Genomic DNA, 18,679 nt, shown 5'->3' on the forward strand with positions numbered 1-18,679 from the left:
AACTTGTTTTTTGGGAGTAACAAATTGACACTCTAAAACAGCAACATGAGAAGAACACGCGGTTTCCACGTCTTACATTTAGTTGCTTACATGTGTGTGTGGTTCTCAAGTGCGAATAGGGTTAAATCAGAGATTTTGCTCAAATAAACTCAAGCCCTATTCGATCTCTTCTCCAATGGGGTTCCAATGTGGCAATGTCTTTCTTCAATTCCTTCCACTGCCACATATTACCAAGGTTCAAAATATTGATACGCCCCTATGTATTGGTAGAGGCATATCGATACTTAAATCACACATTTCTTTGGCTTTTTTTTTGTTTTTTTTTTCAAAATTTGGTTTTTGGGCTTATTTTTTATTATAATCTTTATTAAAAAGAAGGGGGGTTCCTAAAACAACCGAAAATATCAAAACCCCAACAATACAATAGATACACCTGATATGGGGCGTATCATATTGAAACTTTGAACCTTGCATATTATATATTATAGGGTGAGCATCGTTCAACACTAAGTCAAAAGATTGGTGAGCAATAGTCCACCTCCCTCCGACGACTTTTCTAGCATTAGGTATTCCCTTTTTTGATACTATTAGATTTCTTAGTTCATTTTATTGATTTTGGTGAACCCAAGAACCGTTAGTTCTCATTTTACTGATTTTATTTTTTGATGTGAGCAGGGATTATCTATTTATAACTAGATGTCTGTGTTTTAGTTGGATGAAGCTTCTAGGATTGTCGGGATGAGATCCTCCGCTGAGGTCTTTGAAATAATTCCTATTCCCTAGTGGAACTAAGTTCCTGATCCATGTAAGACACTCCTTGGTTGTGTTATATGTCATGCGTGGCATTGACGTGGCTGGATAGAGACGATAATTATGGCCATGACATAATTATGGCCGTACTATGGGGTCAGGGACAAAAACTGCCTTGTACCTTAATTTGCAACAAATACTCCATGAACTTTTATGTTGTGAACTTGTGATAAATACCCCTCGACCGTTAAGCCAGATGATAAAATGTATTTAATTACTAAACTATCCCATTAAACTTTCTCTATCTTATTTTTTGCCCAATTTTCTTAAAACCTATATGGCCTAAAAATACCTTTCGTCAGGCATTAAATTTCCACCTTTGGATGTACAAGGCGCAAGTATTTGTCTTCTAGAATTTCCCAAATGTCAAATTGGGATTCCGTGACAAAAACTCCTTTACTCTACTCTTATAGACTTCATTTCTATGAACTTGTCAAAGAAATGACATTGCCTTGTTTCTTTTTGGGCAATGGCTGAACAGGAAGAAGGAAATTTGGTTGATAGTGTTGGGAGAATCACAAAATCAAGAAGATTATAATCAAGTTTCAAAAAACAACGGAAAAAATATTTTTCTCCCTCTTTGTGTGAATCTGTTAGGAAATAATTTAGTAGAGCTTAAACCAAAGAACAAGCACACAAGAACACAACCAAATTTATGTGGAAAAACCTTCCCGGTGTGGGAAAGAAAAAAACCACAGTCACCCAAAAACTTTTACTATCAAGAAAGTGATTGTACAAGGATTCTCTCTAGATAAAAATAGAGGCATACAATCAGCAAATCATCAAGAAAATACGTTTTTCGGAAACTAACAAATATCTCAAGATAATGGAGAAATCTCACCCAAAATAGAAGTACTGTTCGCGGACTCAGATCTCACAAACCAGTGAGCCAAACCAGATCTCCACCGTTCATATTGAAGAACCTTAAGTCGCGAACATGCCTGCAATCAGCTCAATCGGACCACAAACGACCTTCGATCGGAGCACAAGATGAAAAACTGCGCAGATTAGAATTTAAAGAATCCGCTCATTTTCTCTCTCCATTTTTGCACGGGATTCTCTTCCTTTTTCTTCTCCTATTCTCCCAATCTTTTTGGCAACCAACACCACTAAAAGGTTCTTTCCTTTTTCTATTTTCATTTGAACAAAAATACCCTCATCCATGGGCTCAAAAATACCACATGGGCTTCTTGGGCCATCCTCCACATAAGAGGGAAACCCAACAAATCTCCCCCTTTCCCGACTAGGTGGAGGGATTCGCCAACCCGGCGACCAAGCGACAAACCTCAAGTTTTTCTCTTGGTAATGATTTTGTTAACATATCAGAACCATTATCATCTGTGTGAATTTTTTCAAGTTCAAGTAATTTGTTGTTTAGAGTATCTCTTATCCAATGATACCTCACATCAATATGCTTTGACCTTGCATGAAATGCTGAGTTCTTAGCCAAGTGAATAGTATTCTGATTATCACAGAACAGAACATACTTCTATTGCTTGAAACCAAGCTCTCTGACGAACTGCTTCATCCATAACAATTCTTTACAAGCTTCTGTTGCTGCAATAAACTCTGCCTCTACTGTAGAAAGAGCAATACACTTCTGCAACCTTGACCGCCATGAAACAGCTCCACCAGAGAAAGTAATCAGATAACCTGAAGTAGACTTACGAGAATCCTCATCTCCTACCATATCTGAATCAATGTATCCAACTAACACTGGTTTACCACTGCCGAAACTAAGTGTTAAATTGGAAGTACCTCGAAGATATCTCATTATTCACTTTACTGCATCCCAATGCTTTATTCCTGAGTTCAAAAGGAAACGACTAACAATTCCAACTACATGAGCTATGTCTGGCCTTGTACATACCATTGCATACATCAAACTTCCTATTGCTAACGCATATGAAACCTTTTCCATATCTTCCTTCTCTTTATCTATTGAAGGGCCTTGATTTGATCTTAACTTAAAGTGCTTAGATAAAGGAGAAGAAACCACTTTAGCTTTATCCATATGGAACTTTTCAAGTACCTTGTTAATGTACCGTTCCTGTAACATGTACAACTTTTTCTTTTTCCTGTCTCGACAAATTCAAATGCCAAGAATTTGTTTTGCTGGTCCCAAGTCCTTCATGGCAAATGACTTACTTAACTGCTTCTTTAAATTCTCAATCCTTGAAGAATTTCTGCCAACAATCAACATGTCATCAACGTAAAGTAATAAGATAATAAAATCATCATCAGAGAATTTTTGCACAAAAACACAATGATCAGAAGTAGTCTTCTTATAGCCATGCTCCCCCATAACTGACTCAAACTTCTTATACCATTGTCTAGGTGCTTGTTTCAAACCGTAAATGCTTTTCTTCAACCGGCAAACATAACCCTCTTTTCCTTTTACCTCGGAACCCTCTGGTTGCTCCATATAGATTTCTTCCTCTAATTCACCATGAAGAAAGACAGTTTTCACATCCATCTGCTCAATCTCTAAATCCAAGCTAGCTGCTAAGCCTAAAACAATATGTATGGAAGACATTTTCACAATAGAAGAGAAAATTTCATCAAAATCAATACCTTTTCTCTGACTGAAGCCCTTGACAACCAATCTGGCTTTGTATCGTGGTTGTGAAGTATGTTCTTCTTGCTTCACCCTGTAAACCCACTTGTTTTTCAGAGCTCTCTTACCCTTAGGAAACTTTACCAATTCAAACGTGTGATTGTCATACAAATATTGCATCTCATCTTCCATAGCACCAACCCAATGTGCCATGTTTTTATCTTCCATGGCTTCTGCATAACATTGAGGCTCTCTCCCTTATCTGTCAATAATACATACTCATTTGCATTATACCGTGTGGAAGGACATCGATCTCTGGTAGACCTTCTGAGTGGAATTTTTTGTTATGGCAACTGATCAATAGTCTGATGATCTATCTCGACCTGGGTAGGAGCATTTACATCATCAGTACCCTGTTGATCATCCTGGGTATTTTCCGCCTGTGCTGATAAAGGAATCGGATCCAAGTCAATCAAATCATCACTGTATTGATGGACTGCTTTTTCTGTCTTCTCAACATCTTGTATAGTCTGATCTTCTATAAACACAACATCAGGACTCCTAACTAGCTTCTTCTCAACGGGATCATATAATCTGTACCCAAATTCATCTAGACCATAACCAACAAAGATGCATTGTCGTGTCTTCACATTAAGCTTAGACCTTTCATCTTTTGGAATGTGCACAAATGCCTTGCAACCAAAAACACGCAGATGATCATAAGAAATATCTTTGCCAGTCCAAACTCTGTTTGGAACATCAAACCGAAGAGGAACACATGGTGTGAGATTAAGAACATGTACAACTGTATTCAAAGCCTCACCCCAGAAAGATCTTGGCAACTGAGCTTGCAAAAGAAGACATCTTACTCTTTCAACTAGAGTCTTGTTCATTCTCTTAGCCAAACCATTCAACTGAGGAGTCTTGGGAGGTGTCTTTTGATGTCGAATGCCTTGATGCTTGCAGTACCCATCAAAAGGACCTAAATACTCTCCCCCATTATCTGTTCTGATGCATTGCAATTTCTTTCCAGTCTGTCGCTCAACTAGAGCCTGAAACTGCTTAAACACGTCTAACACTTGATCTTTGCTCTTTAAAGTGTACACCCATAACTTTCTTGAATAATCATCTATGAAGGTCACAAAATAACCAATACCACCCAAAGTTCTTGTCTTCATAGGACCACACACATCTGAATGTACTAGATCAAGTATACCGTGTTTTCTTGAAGAAGGGGAATTGCTGAAAGAAACTCTATTCTGCTTCCCTTCCGAGCAATGAATATACTTTTCCAAATGTGGATCATTCATGCCAGGAAGAAGATTCTTCTTAGCCAATACTATCAAGCCTTTCTCGCTTATTGAGCAAGTCTTTTATGCCACAACTCTGATGTAAGCTTATCTTTCACAGCATTGATAGCGCCTTGTGAGAGTCCTGTTTGCAGTATATACAAGCTAGAATGCTTGTTTTCATGAGCAACAATCATAGCACCATTAATAAGCTTCCACTGACCATTACTGAAGGTGTTGCAATATCCTTCATCATCAAGTTTACCTGCAGAGATCAAATTCAGACGAATATCAGGAATATGCTTTACTCCTCTAAGAAGTAGCTTCGTACCATTGTTCATCTCCAAGCACACATCTCCAATACCAACGACTTTGGCCAAGCCATCATTGCCCATCTTTACTGTACCAAAGTCACCTGCCGTGTAGGATGTAAAGAAGTCATTTCGAGATGTAGCATGAATGGAAGCTCCACTATCAATAACCCAACTGGTCTCATGACATGCAATGTTGACAATATCACTATCATAAACAACAATAAAGTCTTGAGTAGAAGTGGTAACAACTCTATCATTTTCCTTGCTATCACCACTCTCTTGTTCTTTGCATTTTTTATTGTTCTCCCGTTTCAACTGTCTACAATATTTCTTGATGTGTCCTTTCATGCCGCAGTGATGACACTCAACATTAGCAAACCTGTTGAACTTACTTCTTCCTTTATCTTTGTTCTTGGAATCTTTGCTCTTACTCCACCCTCTTCTTTCTGTAACCAAAATCTCTAACTGCTGAGAAGACCCATGTGACTTTCTTCTCGTTTCTTCATTTAAAATATTGCTCTTAGCCAGATCCATATTGATTATACTATTTGGAGCTAAGTTACTCAATGACATTTTGAATGTCTCCCAAGAGTCTGACAATGTACCTAGTAGACACAACCCCTGAATCTTATCATCAAACTTGATACCCATTCCAGCTAGTTGATTAATTATACATTGGAACGTATTCAAGTGATTTGTCAACGGAGTTCCATCTCGATACCTTAAAGCCATCAACTGCTTGATGAGAATCATTTTATTATTTCCCGTTTTCCGAGCATACAACTCTTCAAGTTTATTCCAAAGTGTCCGTGCATGTGTTTCTCCACTAATATGATTCAAAACATTATCATCTATTCATTGCCTTATATAGCCACAAACCTGTCGATGTAACAAGGTCCATTGTTCCTCAGACATATTTTCTAGCTTCTCAGTGGCAAACACCGGTAAATGAAATTGTTTAACATAAAGGAGATCTTCCATTTTTCCTTTCCAAGTATGGTAATTTGCACAATTCAAAGTAATCATTCTACTCAAATTAGCTTCCATATTCAGCACAAGATATTCAGTAACAATAACTTGGCTCTGATACCACTCGTTGGGAGAATCACGAAATCAAGAAGATTATAATCAAGTTTCAAAAAACAGCGGAAAAAATATTTTTCTCCCTCTTTGTGTGAATCTGTTAGGAAACAATTAAGTAGAGCTTAAACCAAAGAACAAGCACACAAGAACACAACCAAATTTACGTGGAAAAACCTTCTCGGTGTGGGAAAGAAAAAAACCACAGTCACCCAAAAACTTTCACTATCAAGAAAGTGATTGTACAAGGGTTCTCTCTAGATAAAACTAGAGGCATACAATCAGCAAATCATCAAGAAAATACATTTATTGGAAACTAACAAATATCTCAAGATGATGGAGAAATCTCACCCAAAACGGAGGTACTGTTCGCGGATTCATATCTCACAAACTAGTGAGCCAAACCAGATCTCCACCGTTCAGATTGAAGAACCTTAAGTCATGAACATGCCTGCAAAGTTTCAGCTCAATCGGACCACAAATGACCTTCGATCAGAGCACAAGATGAAAAACTGCGCAGACTAAAATTTAAAGAATCCACTCATTTTCCTATTTTCATTTGAACAAGAATACCCTCATCCATGAGCTCAAAAATACCACATGAGCTTCTTGGGCCATCCTCCACATAAGAGAAAAACCCAACAAATAGAAACCATCAAACATCTCTCAAGTCTCAACAACAATATTCAAAAGCACAACTCCCGTCCTTGGGCTTGTTGTAGGCGACACCCAGTTCAATTGATCTGACTGCCTCATCAATATGCCACACTGCTGTAACCATCTGGTCGACCATAAGATTGACAAAGTTCCAAATCGACTTAATGGCATGTCGCAGTACCGTAATAAAATGGTTTGGATTCAAGCCCAAAGACTCTTCTAATTTATCTCTCAGAAACGTAATCTCAGAAGTCTCAAGAGATTTTTTTCGCTCTTGAATTTCAGCCAACAATGGTGTAATCTCAGAGGATCAATCTGCTTCTTTAATTAAAATTGTTTTAGTTCGGAGAGATGCTTCAGCTCAAACACTACTACCGCATCAGCAGTTTGAATACCATTAGCATCATAAGGAGACTGAGCAATTTGGAGCTGGGCATAAGCAACTTTCACAGACGAATTGCTAGCAAAGAGCATCGCAAGGAAAGTCTCCACGGTTGCTCTATTCTGAAGTTGAGACCTCATCTTCATAAATTAAAGATAAAGGTAATTTGGGCATTTAAAAAAATTTAAACAGTTAAATAAAAATCTTTTTCGAAGTTAATTAACGGAATACTAACGAACGAGGGTCTTTGTCTAACGGATAAAGTTTATAGGGCCCTTATCGCAACTTAAAGTAAAGGGATCTTTGTCACTCACCCCATATAACAGGGGGATTTTGTAATTTACCGTTGTTGTGTACAGGTACTAGGCAATTTCAATAGTCGAAGGGAGTGCTGCGACTGCGAGCTTATGAAACTCGGTTCTTTTGCCTTGGGGCTTGGATGCTCCTTTTTCATTCCAAACAAACTCTAATGGGAGCGAACCCTATTAGTTTACAGGAAAAGGACTTCTAAGTTTAATGGGTATCAGTTAATTCCGTAAGATTTCATTGCTAAATCGGTCGGTCGATTACCAAACTGCAAAGCAACAACGAATGCATTCAAAGGAGAATGATTCCCAGACACTCTTCCTTTCAATGCCCACCAAGGTACGTTCTTTCAATCTTAAGTTCTTATCTCAGTTCCAGTTCATCAAACTTTTCTTCATTCATCTCTCGGTCCTTCTGCTCTGAAACCTCGGCCGACGGTGAAGACGTGGACAGAGTGTTCGGTATTGTCAATAACGCTTCTTCAAGTCAGAACTTGAAGGAGTCTCTGAAAGCGACTGGGATCTTTCTGTCCAGTGGTTTGATTGATAAGGTCCTGAAAAGGATCAGATTCAGCCATGGAAATCCCTTGCAAGCTTTGGAATTCTTCAATTATACTGCAAAAAGAAGTGGGTTCTACCACACTGCATTTTCATACGATACTATGCTTTATATCTTGGGGAGAAGCCGGGAATTCGATAAAATATGGGAGGTTTTAGTCGAAATGCGTCGGAAAGATCGTTCTTTGATAACATCTCGTACTGTTCAGATAGTTCTGGCCCGAATTGCTAAGGTTTGTTCGGTTCGCCAGACCGTTGAGAGCTTTAAGAAGTTCAAAAAGCTTGTTCCTGAATTTGATACCAATTGTTTTAATGCGTTGTTGAGGACATTGTGTCAAGAGAAGAGCATGACGGATGCACGAAACGTGTATCACAGTCTCAAACACGATTTCCGGCCAAACTTGCAGACATTTAATATACTCCTTTCAGGGTGGAAATCATCAGAAGAAGCTGAAAGTTTCTTTGAGGAGATGAAGCAAATGGGTGTTAGGCCTGATCTTGTCTCGTATAACTGTTTGGTTGATGTTTACTGTAAGGATAGACAAATGGAGAAAGCATATAGAGTGGTTGATAAGATGAGGGACGAAAACATTTCCCCAGATGTCATCACATATACGAGTTTAATTGGGGGGTTGGGATTAGTTGGTCATCCTGATAAAGCTACGTATATTTTGAAGGAGATGAAGGAGTATGGTTGTTACCCTGATGTTGCAGCATATAATGCTGCTATAAGGAACTTCTGCATTGCAAAGAGGCTTGGGGATGCCTACAAGCTGATGGATGAAATGGTTGGTAAAGGATTGAATCCGAATGCAACAACTTACAACTTGTTCTTTCGATGTTATTATTGGTCAAATGACTTAAGAAGCTCATGGAATTTGTATCAGAGAATGATGGAGAGTGGATGCTTTCCAAACACACAGTCATGTATGTTTCTAATCAAATTGTTTCGAAGGCAGGAGAAGGTGGATATGGCTCTTGAGCTGTGGAATGACATGGTGGAGAAGGGCTTTGGGTCATATACTTTGGTGTCAGATGTATTGTTTGGTTTGCTTTGTGATATGGGGAAGTTGGAAGAAGCTGAGAAATGCTTCTTGCAGATGGTTGCAAAGGGACAGAAGCCAAGCAATGTTTCCTTTAGGAGGATCAAAGTGCTCATGGAATTGGCTAACAGGCACCAAGCCCTTTCAAATTTGTCAGAGAAGATGGCAGCGTTTGGACCCACTGAAACAACATCCAGACCCACTGTTGTAATTGAATCAGATTATTATAATATATAATTGTTCAGAATGACCCTGTATGAGCATGCTTCAAGCATTTGCTGATTTAACTTCTCCGTGCTTTTCATTTTTGGGTAGAAGAGAGACTCAAAAAGTGAAACATTTCCTAAACCATCTGAACCATATAACAATATCTTTTAAAATGTAGAATGGTAGTCACTAGATTGACATTCTTGCTAATTGACTAGTTGAAATTTTTTTCTTGCTGATATCTTCTTGAGAGTCTTTTTTTTTTTATTAATATTTGGTGGCCCATGGGGAATTGTAACTTACTTCTTGTTACAATTTTATGTTTGACAAAGGCGCAATTGGCATATTTAAGAAACATGTCTTATTAGGTGGCATTTTTTTTCTATATTCATAAGGAACTTCATCCAACCAGCATAATGTGCTTTACAAATACTGGATATTTATTTTTATCCACTGATATGACTGACTAGTAATATATTGGAAAGCAATGCATGCGAGCCCCACTAAAGTAATTGATTGGCTATAAACAAACCAGACTCCTAGATTTTTCTGTAGAGGAGACCTTTACCTGAGGAAGCTCATCTGAGTGGATGGAATCAAGCTTGGAGCCATTCAAGGATCTGAAAACGATGATCAAGAATCTTAGCCTTTGAAGGACCACAGTGGAATGTCACCTGCTCCATTACCATCAGGGAGGCCTGTATTGTTCACTTGTGAATTTCCTCTGCGTGCAACAAACTTTTGATTCTATTACTCAATTGTTATTGTTCTTCTGGGTGTAGTTTGCCCCTCTCCAAGTTCCTTATGCTCATTTGCTGTTTCAAACACAAAGCTTCTCTCTGTAACTCTGCAATCTCATTTTTGACACAGGTTCTCTCTATTTAAACGGATTTTCCAAGCTTGCCTCCAATTGGTAAGTTATGGGGATGCTCTCTCGAATCCAACAATCTATAATTCTTCACTTGTTATTCTTTTTCTATTTTGTCCTCTCCATTTTGGACTATTTTCTTTCACCACCACCATGTTTATTTGTTTGATTTTTTTTCTAAGTCTGTTGATTGCATATGGTGATAAGTTGTATATGGATTTGAGTGTGAAGATCATTTAAGGATTACTTTGACCATTCAGTATACTTAAAACCACTTGTAAAATTAAGAACATAACATTTCTTATCAGTTTCTTCAGTGGCTGTTGTTCCTCTTAGCCAATTTTCATGCTCATTTAATTTTTCTTCATTTTTTTATCTAGGTTGTGTCTGGTTTGCTTTAAACTAAGAGAGAAACAGAACTTAGGACTTTTCCCTTGACTTTCTGTTTCTCTCTTATTTTCCATCAAAGCAAACATAGCCTTATGGTAAGAAGTTATAGATTTCTGCAATATGGGATTGGATAAGTTTGATGCTGTAGTAAGATTCATGTAGACTATGGTTTTGCAACTGATACATTCATGTTGACCACGGTTTGCACCAAAATTTCAGAACTTATTGTTGTGTTCTAAATCTAATTCATTGGATTGGTCTTTTTCTCTTCTTTTTTTTTTTTTTTTTTTTTATTCTGCTCCAATATAAAAGTACTACACCTGCTCCTAATTAGTTATATAGCTGGGACCAACATTCGGTAATGGCCTTTACTAGATTGATCTGTTCTTGTGTAACCTCCAAACCCTATTTTGTTCTTTCTTCTTCAAGTGAGTTCTCTTCTATTAAAGCTAGATCTGAAGTACTGATAGTCATTCTCATAAACAAATTGATTGATTATGTTGATCAGCTTCACTTCCTCATAGTAATTAGTCATATGAAGCTATTTACAGTTTTCTGTGAGATAGTGACTTCACAAAGCACAACAGACTCTTCCAACAGCAATTCTGCGATGCAATTATTCATAGAGCCCTCTGGAGTCATATTTTTGGGCACAGGACTATTGAAGGTATCCCATGCAGAAGCTGCCTCACCATCCACTGAAGGCATGTCTGGTATGATTTTTGAAGATTTCATTTTAGCCAAGTTTTCTTGTTAAAAGGTGAAAGTAGTCCAGATTGGCAACTTTCTGCAACATTAATTTCTTTGATGCTACTATACTTCAATTGTTGTCTCTCATTGGCTTTTACAGGTTTGCTCAAAAGCAGTTGAACCAGGTAAAAAGAACAGAAGATTTAATACAAGTATTCTTATTTGCTATCTGAAGTCCTCTGGAAAATGTTACATTCTAATAGATACTGGGAAGTATGTATTCAGTTGGGGTAGTATATATTCTTGCATTTCTATTGGAAGTTGTTAGCTTTCATGCCATTTTTTCTGTTGAGGTTTTGAACACTGTAACTGGCCTAAAACACAACTTTCACTTTGCGATGAGAAAAGAGATCTTGACAGGGCAAAATGACCTTGGGAGATTTTACCTGCTGCTCATGAGATAGGGGTGCGTATGCCACTATTTAAGGAATTGAAAGATGAACAGGTGGAGTTCTTTAGGGAGAGGTTTGCTGGAAGTCAAACTGATTGGATTTTGAAGGCAGAGGCTGAAGTGAACAAGGTCGCTTCTTTTCACTCGAATAAGAGTTTAATTGAAGTCTGTGAATGGGTTCCACACAAGGCGATTGCTAATCCTGACTCCCCTGATAAATCTAACCCCAGATTTAATCAGCAAAAAGAAGTAAAGAAGGGTGAAGAAGTTTCATATCAGGATTAGGAGAACTTTTCTGATGATAGTGACTCTGATTCTTGAAAGCTCAAGTATAGGCAACATGGAGGATAGTGAAAAGTATAGGGCCCTATAACTGGAGAGCTTTAACACAGAATTGATTTTCCCAAATGAAGAGGATTTTATTGGTGAGAAAAGTTAACAGATGGGCAGCAAGACTGAGATATTCTCTTGCACGAAGCCTTCAAACTTGCTACAAGAATGTCGAGTGAAGAACCAATCTTATTTCCCTTTAGATGAAGGGGCGTCACCAAATGAGGAGCAATTGATTGCTTTATGGTCCACAGTACAAGAGTCAAGCCAGAAGCTAAAAGAGAATGGGCTAGATAGAAAGGGTAGAACAGAGTAATCTGAATATTATTCGATGTAAAAATGTTCAAGTTGATAAACCTTCTGAGCAAAATCCTGTCAGATTTGATTGTGGTGTTGGTTCTGTTCCAGACAATTTGTGTCTCACTGTTGAGTACCTGCCCAAGGTATGTTAGTTTAGTATTTGTAACAGATGCACCAGAGTCCTAGCTGTTACTTTAGTATCTTGGATCGTAATGAGAAAGGAGGGGAAGTAGGGGTTGGCATGAAAGTCCAAGTAGATGCAGGAGAATAGATGGATAGGGATTGTGGAGAAAAAAATCTGGCAGATGATCTGTGAGTTCTTTGAAGAATTAAAACAGAAAGAGGTAGATGAAGAAGAAGCAAGAAACAAAAAGGAGGAAGGTGATTCTGAAAAGGGGGTAAGAGGAAATGAGGGTAAGGAGAATTAGAAAGTGAAAAAGAAGAAGAGCCACTAGTGGGTTTGGCATGGAAGATGGGTCTTGAAGCAAAGGGCACAAAGAAGTCGAGGTTTATTAAAGGAAAAGTTTGGAGAAAGGAACAAGAAGGAAAAACAAGATGTCTGAGGTTGAAAGATTAAAATTAAATGTTCAGAGCCATTTAGAATTTAGTATTGGGGGGGAAGGGGGAAGAAGAAAAGGGGCCAAGTAGGTATTAGGTAGGAGTGGGAAGAGATTTCAGTTAAGATAGATGAAGATTGTCAACCAGAATGTGAGAGGATTGGGGAGTGTGAGGAAGCAAAGGGTAATTAGAGATCTTTTAACGAAGGAGAAACTGGATATTGTAATTTTAGAAGAACCAAAGTTGGCAAACATAGATAGAAGACGAACTAGAAGTTTTTAGAGATTTGGGGGTGTTAGTAGGTCTTTGACACCAGCGTGGGGGGAGGGGGGGAGCTTTGAGCAATATAATTACCTTGTGGAAAAATGTAGTGGAATGTGTAGAAGAATTCATTGGGAGGTTTTCATTGTCATTTGAGCTTAGAGATGTGGAAGATCACTACACTTGGGTCCTAAGAAATGTTTCATACGAGGAGAGAAATGAATTGCGAAAGGAGTATGTGCAATTAGAGGTCTTTGGCATGACCCTTGGTGTTTGGGTGGTGATTTCTATGTGACCAGATTATCTTATAAAAGTAAACCTCACCAGTGGATCACTACTAGTTTGAGGAACATTAATTTCCTCGTAGACTTTTGTGAGTTGAGGGAGCTATCTTTGCTTTAGGCTAGCTTTATGTGGTCCAATTACCAAACCTACCCAACTTGGTCAACATTGGATAGATTTCTCTTCTTCCTTGATTGGGAATCCCCTTTCAGGTTTGATAAGATGTGGTTAACCCATCTTGTGTTCCTATAGAATGTTGAAGAGATGTGGAAGGAAGAAATAATGGGTTTCAAATGGAAAGGAGTTCAATTTCATAAGAGACTACAAAGGTTGAAAGCTGGAACAAAAGAGTGGAATGGGGACCCTTTTGGAAGGTTAGGACTATGGTTTAAAATGTCCCTAATTTCCCTATTATTTCCACGACATATTTCCATTTCCTTGGGTAGCGACACTAAATTTTACTGGAATCAACATTTCCCCAACGAACACTACCAAACCTATGTGGAGTACAAGAGAGTTTCCATGACATATTTCCATTTTCACTTCCATGGGTAGCAACATGTAATTTTACTAGAATTGACATATTCCTTTTGAACACTGCCAGTACTATGTGGAGTACAAGAGATAGTATTATAAGATAAGTTGGTGACAATATTGTAGATATGTGAAGTAACAAGTTATTTTCTACCTAACTTACATGATTACAACTTTGAGCTAGCTCAATATTCATTTCAAACATGAACTTGAATAATAGATTTTGTTCCTGTAGTAGATTATTTGGTTGATCTGTTACAACAATTTACACTTTCTATGAGTTTAAATTTTGCTTTAACTAATTCTATCATGAAGTTCTAAAGCTTAAGGTTTACAAGGCAACTTCAGAACATATTCTTTTGTCTATAATCCTAGTTAGTTTTGTTTAATAACTTGGAACAAGAAAATAATTTAAAAGGGCATGCCTATGCTTCTTTTGTCATTTCATAAAATATCATTCTCCATTTTGCATATTTTACAATGTTTCCACCATGTCTATAATTGTTACAATATTTCCATACGACATTTTCTACATGTTTCTTATATTTGGATAACCAACATTTCCACCGACATCGACATTTTAAACCTTGGTTAGGAGAAGAGAGAAAATATAGCCACCCAAATTGAACAGTTAGATAGTAAGGAAGCCTAAGGTTCTTTAAGTGAGGGGGAGGAGCAAATATGGAAATTGAAAAGGGAGTTGGAGGACATACTATTTAGAGAGCTTTGTTGGAGACAAAAGTTGCAACATAATTGGATAAAGGTGATGGAAATACAAATTTCTTTCATGTTATAGCTGATGGGAGAATGAAAAAGAATTTCGTCTCCACCTTAATAAAGGATGGTGAATAGGAGGTTGCAAGCATTTTTGTGGAGCACTTCAAATCAATTTGTGAGGGACCTGAGGTGGATAGGTCGGAGCTAAATGGTCTAAATTGGCCTACCTTGGATGGGGTTTTTATGGAGTTGTTGGAAAGAAGAAAAGGATGAAATTGTGGATCAAATCTTAATTGTGAATGGATGCATGGATGATAAGAAAAGGATTGGAGGTACAGGAATAATTTGTAATTTGTAAACTTGGTGTAGAGAAAGTCTATGATTTATTGCATTTGTCCTTTTTGATTTAAGTAATGGGGAATTGTGGTTTTAGGGAAAAATGGTGTAAATGGATTTATGGGTACCTTCAAACTCATCATTATTTAGTCTTGGTCAATGGAGTGGTTAGGGATTTCTTTCCTGCCTATAAAGGGCTTAGACAAGGAGATCCATTGTCTCCTTTCCTTTTTACCCTAGTAGCAGATGTACTTAGTAGGTTGATCTCTAGACCTGATAGGGAGGAATTGGTTAGGGGGTGGAGAGTAGGGAGGGATAATTTGTAGATACTCGCAACACCTTCTCCACAGAAACTTCAAAGAGTTTTTTGAATCCATCTTGTTAATCATTGTTTTGCAACTATTGCTGGTGATGGGATAGAGATGGACAACACACACAGGGGAGATGGAAGGTTTCAGTTGGCAATGAGATGTAAAATGGGGCTATATATTGAAACAAAAAGGTTTTTGTTCGAGGAAGGAAGGATTAGTGGAGTAGCAGCAATATTTATGATCAGAGAAGATAAAAGATCTACAATTTTCTTAGGTAGAGAAGCTATTAGCTGGCTCGAAGATTTTGTTGATGGGGCTGTTTTGTAGCTATAGGCTATAGCAGAATGTTTTGGTGATAAAAGACAGTTGGTTTGTGTTCCCGAGGGTAGGGGGAGAAGGGGTTGGAAGGCTTTTGCAGATAAAATAAAGGAGTTTTTGATTGAAATGGAAGAAGGTCTATGGAAGGGAACAAGGGAATGCTTTGGAAATAAGAGAGAGAGAGAGAGAGAGAGAGAGATGACCGACTCTCGGTCATAGTTGTCAAGGTGACGCCTAGGTGACAAGGCGCCCTTGGAGTCTCGCCTTGCCTAATCGCCAAGCAGTTTTCTATAGCGTTTATAACAAACATTTATATTCTTAATATTTTGAGGTTATAATTATAAAATAGACATTTTTAAACTAAAATATTCATTTTGTGTATTTATATACTAATTTCTTTTTGTTAGTTTTAATCAACACAAACATTGCTAAATGCTGTATTGAACCCTCAAAGACTTCAAAACCAGAACCAATAAGCAAGAAAGAACATAAAATGTTGTCCAGTCAACATGCTTTCTTCTTTTTCTTTACTAATTTTGTGTTTTTATATACTAATTTCTTCTTCTTCTTCTTCTTCTTCTTCTTCCACCTTTTCTTTTCTTCTTTTTCTATAACAGAAATAGGGTTTAGCCCCTATATTTTTTGAATTTTCTTTCTTCTTTTTCTTCTCATGAATATGTTGGAATATGTTGATTTTCTATACTTTAACATGAAGTTTATACTTTTCTTATGAAAATTATGGATATTTATTAAGGAAATATGATTATGAAACCTAGGGAACTACCCTAGGATACATGTTTTTACTTAAAAAAATCCATCACCTAGGTGACACCTAGGCGACTAGGCGCCCCCTGTCGCCTAGCCTTGCCTTGGTGTCTTGAAAACTATGCTCTCGGTCAAATAGGGAGGAGTTGAAGGAAGAAAGGTTGGAGAGCCTGAATCTGAAGTTTCATTTGCTTAACTCGAACAAAAGACAAAAGCTGTGATGATTGAGGTGAAAGGAGCTTGGAGCTAGAAGTAGGTTTTGTTAACCATTGAGACGTTACAAATTGGGGAAAGATGCTGGAGTGCATAATGAAAATATTGAACTTTTAAGTCACCTGCTTCTATCATGCCTTTTGATGATAGGAAAGCAATCCTGGATGTGGGAGAAGAAGGGCTATTTCGACTCTTGAGATGGTGGGGACTATGGAGGGCATGGCTGTGATTGAATGTTGGCACATGTCCTATAAGTCTATAACTAGTTGAATGCTCATGGAAGCTTTACACTGAAATTATTAGGGCTTCCTTCTACTTTGGAGTGAAGTTACGATGGATATAATTGTCAAGACCTTGGATGGAGTTCTTATCAAGTGGAACTTTAGTGATTTGCATGCAATAAATCTGCAAGTAATGGGGATGAAGCTAGGCAATGTTCTTTGAACCATGAACTTGCTTTTAGATGGTTTATGGTTGAAGATTTGGCTATTGACAAAAACTGAAGCGTCATTGTGGAAGAAGTGTTCGAAGGTGACGACTTATTGGCAGGGGGGACGCATGGGGAAGGGGGATTGGGAAATGAAAAAGTGTGAATGGGCAAGCATTGAAGGAAATTGAAAAGCCTCTTCCAAATTGCCCAACAGTGGTTTTACCAGTTAAGGAAATTTTCAATTTTATTGTACTATTTCATTCCAATTGTAATTTTTTAATTTCATTTTATTATTTCATATATCAACAATTGTATACAACAAAGTTCATATACAATAATTTTTTTTCATTTTTTGTCTATTTTGTTAATTTATTTTAAAAATTTCATTATTTTTTTTTTCAAAAATTAAAAAATACCTCTTATGGATCGGCTTGGCTTGGCTTGCAGATCAGCCCAGCCCACGGCACGGCACGACATGGTGCGATCCAGACTTTGAAGTATCCCAAAGGTAGTAAGAACGGCCCGACCCAACTTGGCCTGCTAAAAGCACAAGCCACCCGTGGGTTGTGCCGTGCTGGTCCAACACAACCCGATTTACACCTCTAATTGCAAATACATAATTGCACCATCTTCAACTGGTTGTAGTGATTCAAGAAGATTCAAGCTTAGGTGTAAACACCACTTCAATCTTTCAATCTTTACACCTGTGGACATCATAATTAGGTATTACACTCAATCTTGATTCAAGAACCTGAACGATCCAAGGAGGAAAAGCCAGTTTTCTCTCTTGTGTGATTTCAACATTAGTTTCTATAAGATTTTTGATTTCACCTCTCTAATTGCTAGAATTTTTGCACAATATGTCTTTTAGATGATTGTCTTTCACTTTTATCCTTCTTATCGTGTCGTTTTGGATCTCAAGATGGGAAAATGATTGGTGGCAAATGTAAAGTTGGATGTTTGTACTATTTGGATGGTGATAGTGGTTCGTAGAAAGGTCTTCATTCATTTCTAATGCCTCACCAGTGGCACTGTTGTTTGGTCATCCTTTTCTCCAAGTTTTTAAAGAAGTTAGTTCCTATTTTAAAGTCAACTTCAAATTTAGAGCGAGTCATGTTAATTTTGGACTATTTTGATAAAAAAACACTTTTTTTAGCCTCTAATCTTTGAAAAACTTGTTTTGAGGTTAGGACCATTTGCCTTCATGTCTAACCACAACGTCTATAAGGCCCAGTTTGGAAGGAGTACAAATGCAAATATGTATAGTGTAAAACCTTATATATATTTTGTATTATTTTGTATGTATTTGCACTGTACATAAATTTTGTTTGAGAAAAAAACAACCTTGGGCCAACTTCTTGACACGATTAGATGCATTTAAGAGGCTGGCTAATGTAAAAAATATTCCCAGTACTTTTTAAAATGACGTACATTTCCCCTTCAAAAGATCGAATGAAATCCTATTTGGTTTTCATCTTCTTGATCGCTATTCACAAGACTGAGGAACTTGACACTGCTGCTTCAAATCGATGACCATCTAAGGTGAAAAAACACTTGATTTTTGGTTCTTTCCATTATTTCTTGTTATTTGAGAGTTCTCACCATTTTCCCTGTGTTTTTCATCTTCATGTGCTACTGTTTACAAAACCAAGGAACTTGACACCGTTGCTTCATATTGATGACAATCTAAGGTGAAAAACTTTAAGATTTCTGTCGCTTTTCC

At 37.6% G+C, this 18,679-nt stretch overlaps 1 protein-coding gene across 1 annotated transcript; it reads left to right on the top strand.

Moving 5' to 3' along the window:
- The first annotated feature begins 7,459 nt into the window (after window positions 1-7,459).
- LOC104599131 (Pentatricopeptide repeat (PPR) superfamily protein) lies at window positions 7,460-9,343 on the top strand. Its single transcript, XM_010261522.3, has one exon. The coding sequence runs from the start codon at window positions 7,697-7,699 to the stop codon at window positions 9,230-9,232; it is 1,536 nt and encodes a 511-aa protein (XP_010259824.1). The 5' UTR covers window positions 7,460-7,696; the 3' UTR covers window positions 9,233-9,343.
- Window positions 9,344-18,679: the final 9,336 nt, after the last annotated feature.

This window comes from Nelumbo nucifera, chromosome 2 (genome assembly GCF_055504915.1).
Source record: "Nelumbo nucifera cultivar China Antique chromosome 2, China Antique-T2T, whole genome shotgun sequence".
Taxonomy (NCBI): domain Eukaryota; kingdom Viridiplantae; phylum Streptophyta; class Magnoliopsida; order Proteales; family Nelumbonaceae; genus Nelumbo; species Nelumbo nucifera.

Excerpts from the sequence above, each read along its gene's own strand:
- LOC104599131 (XM_010261522.3), top strand. The coding sequence starts at position 7,697 with ATGATTCCCAGACACTCTTCCTTTCAATGCCCACCAAGGTACGTTCTT.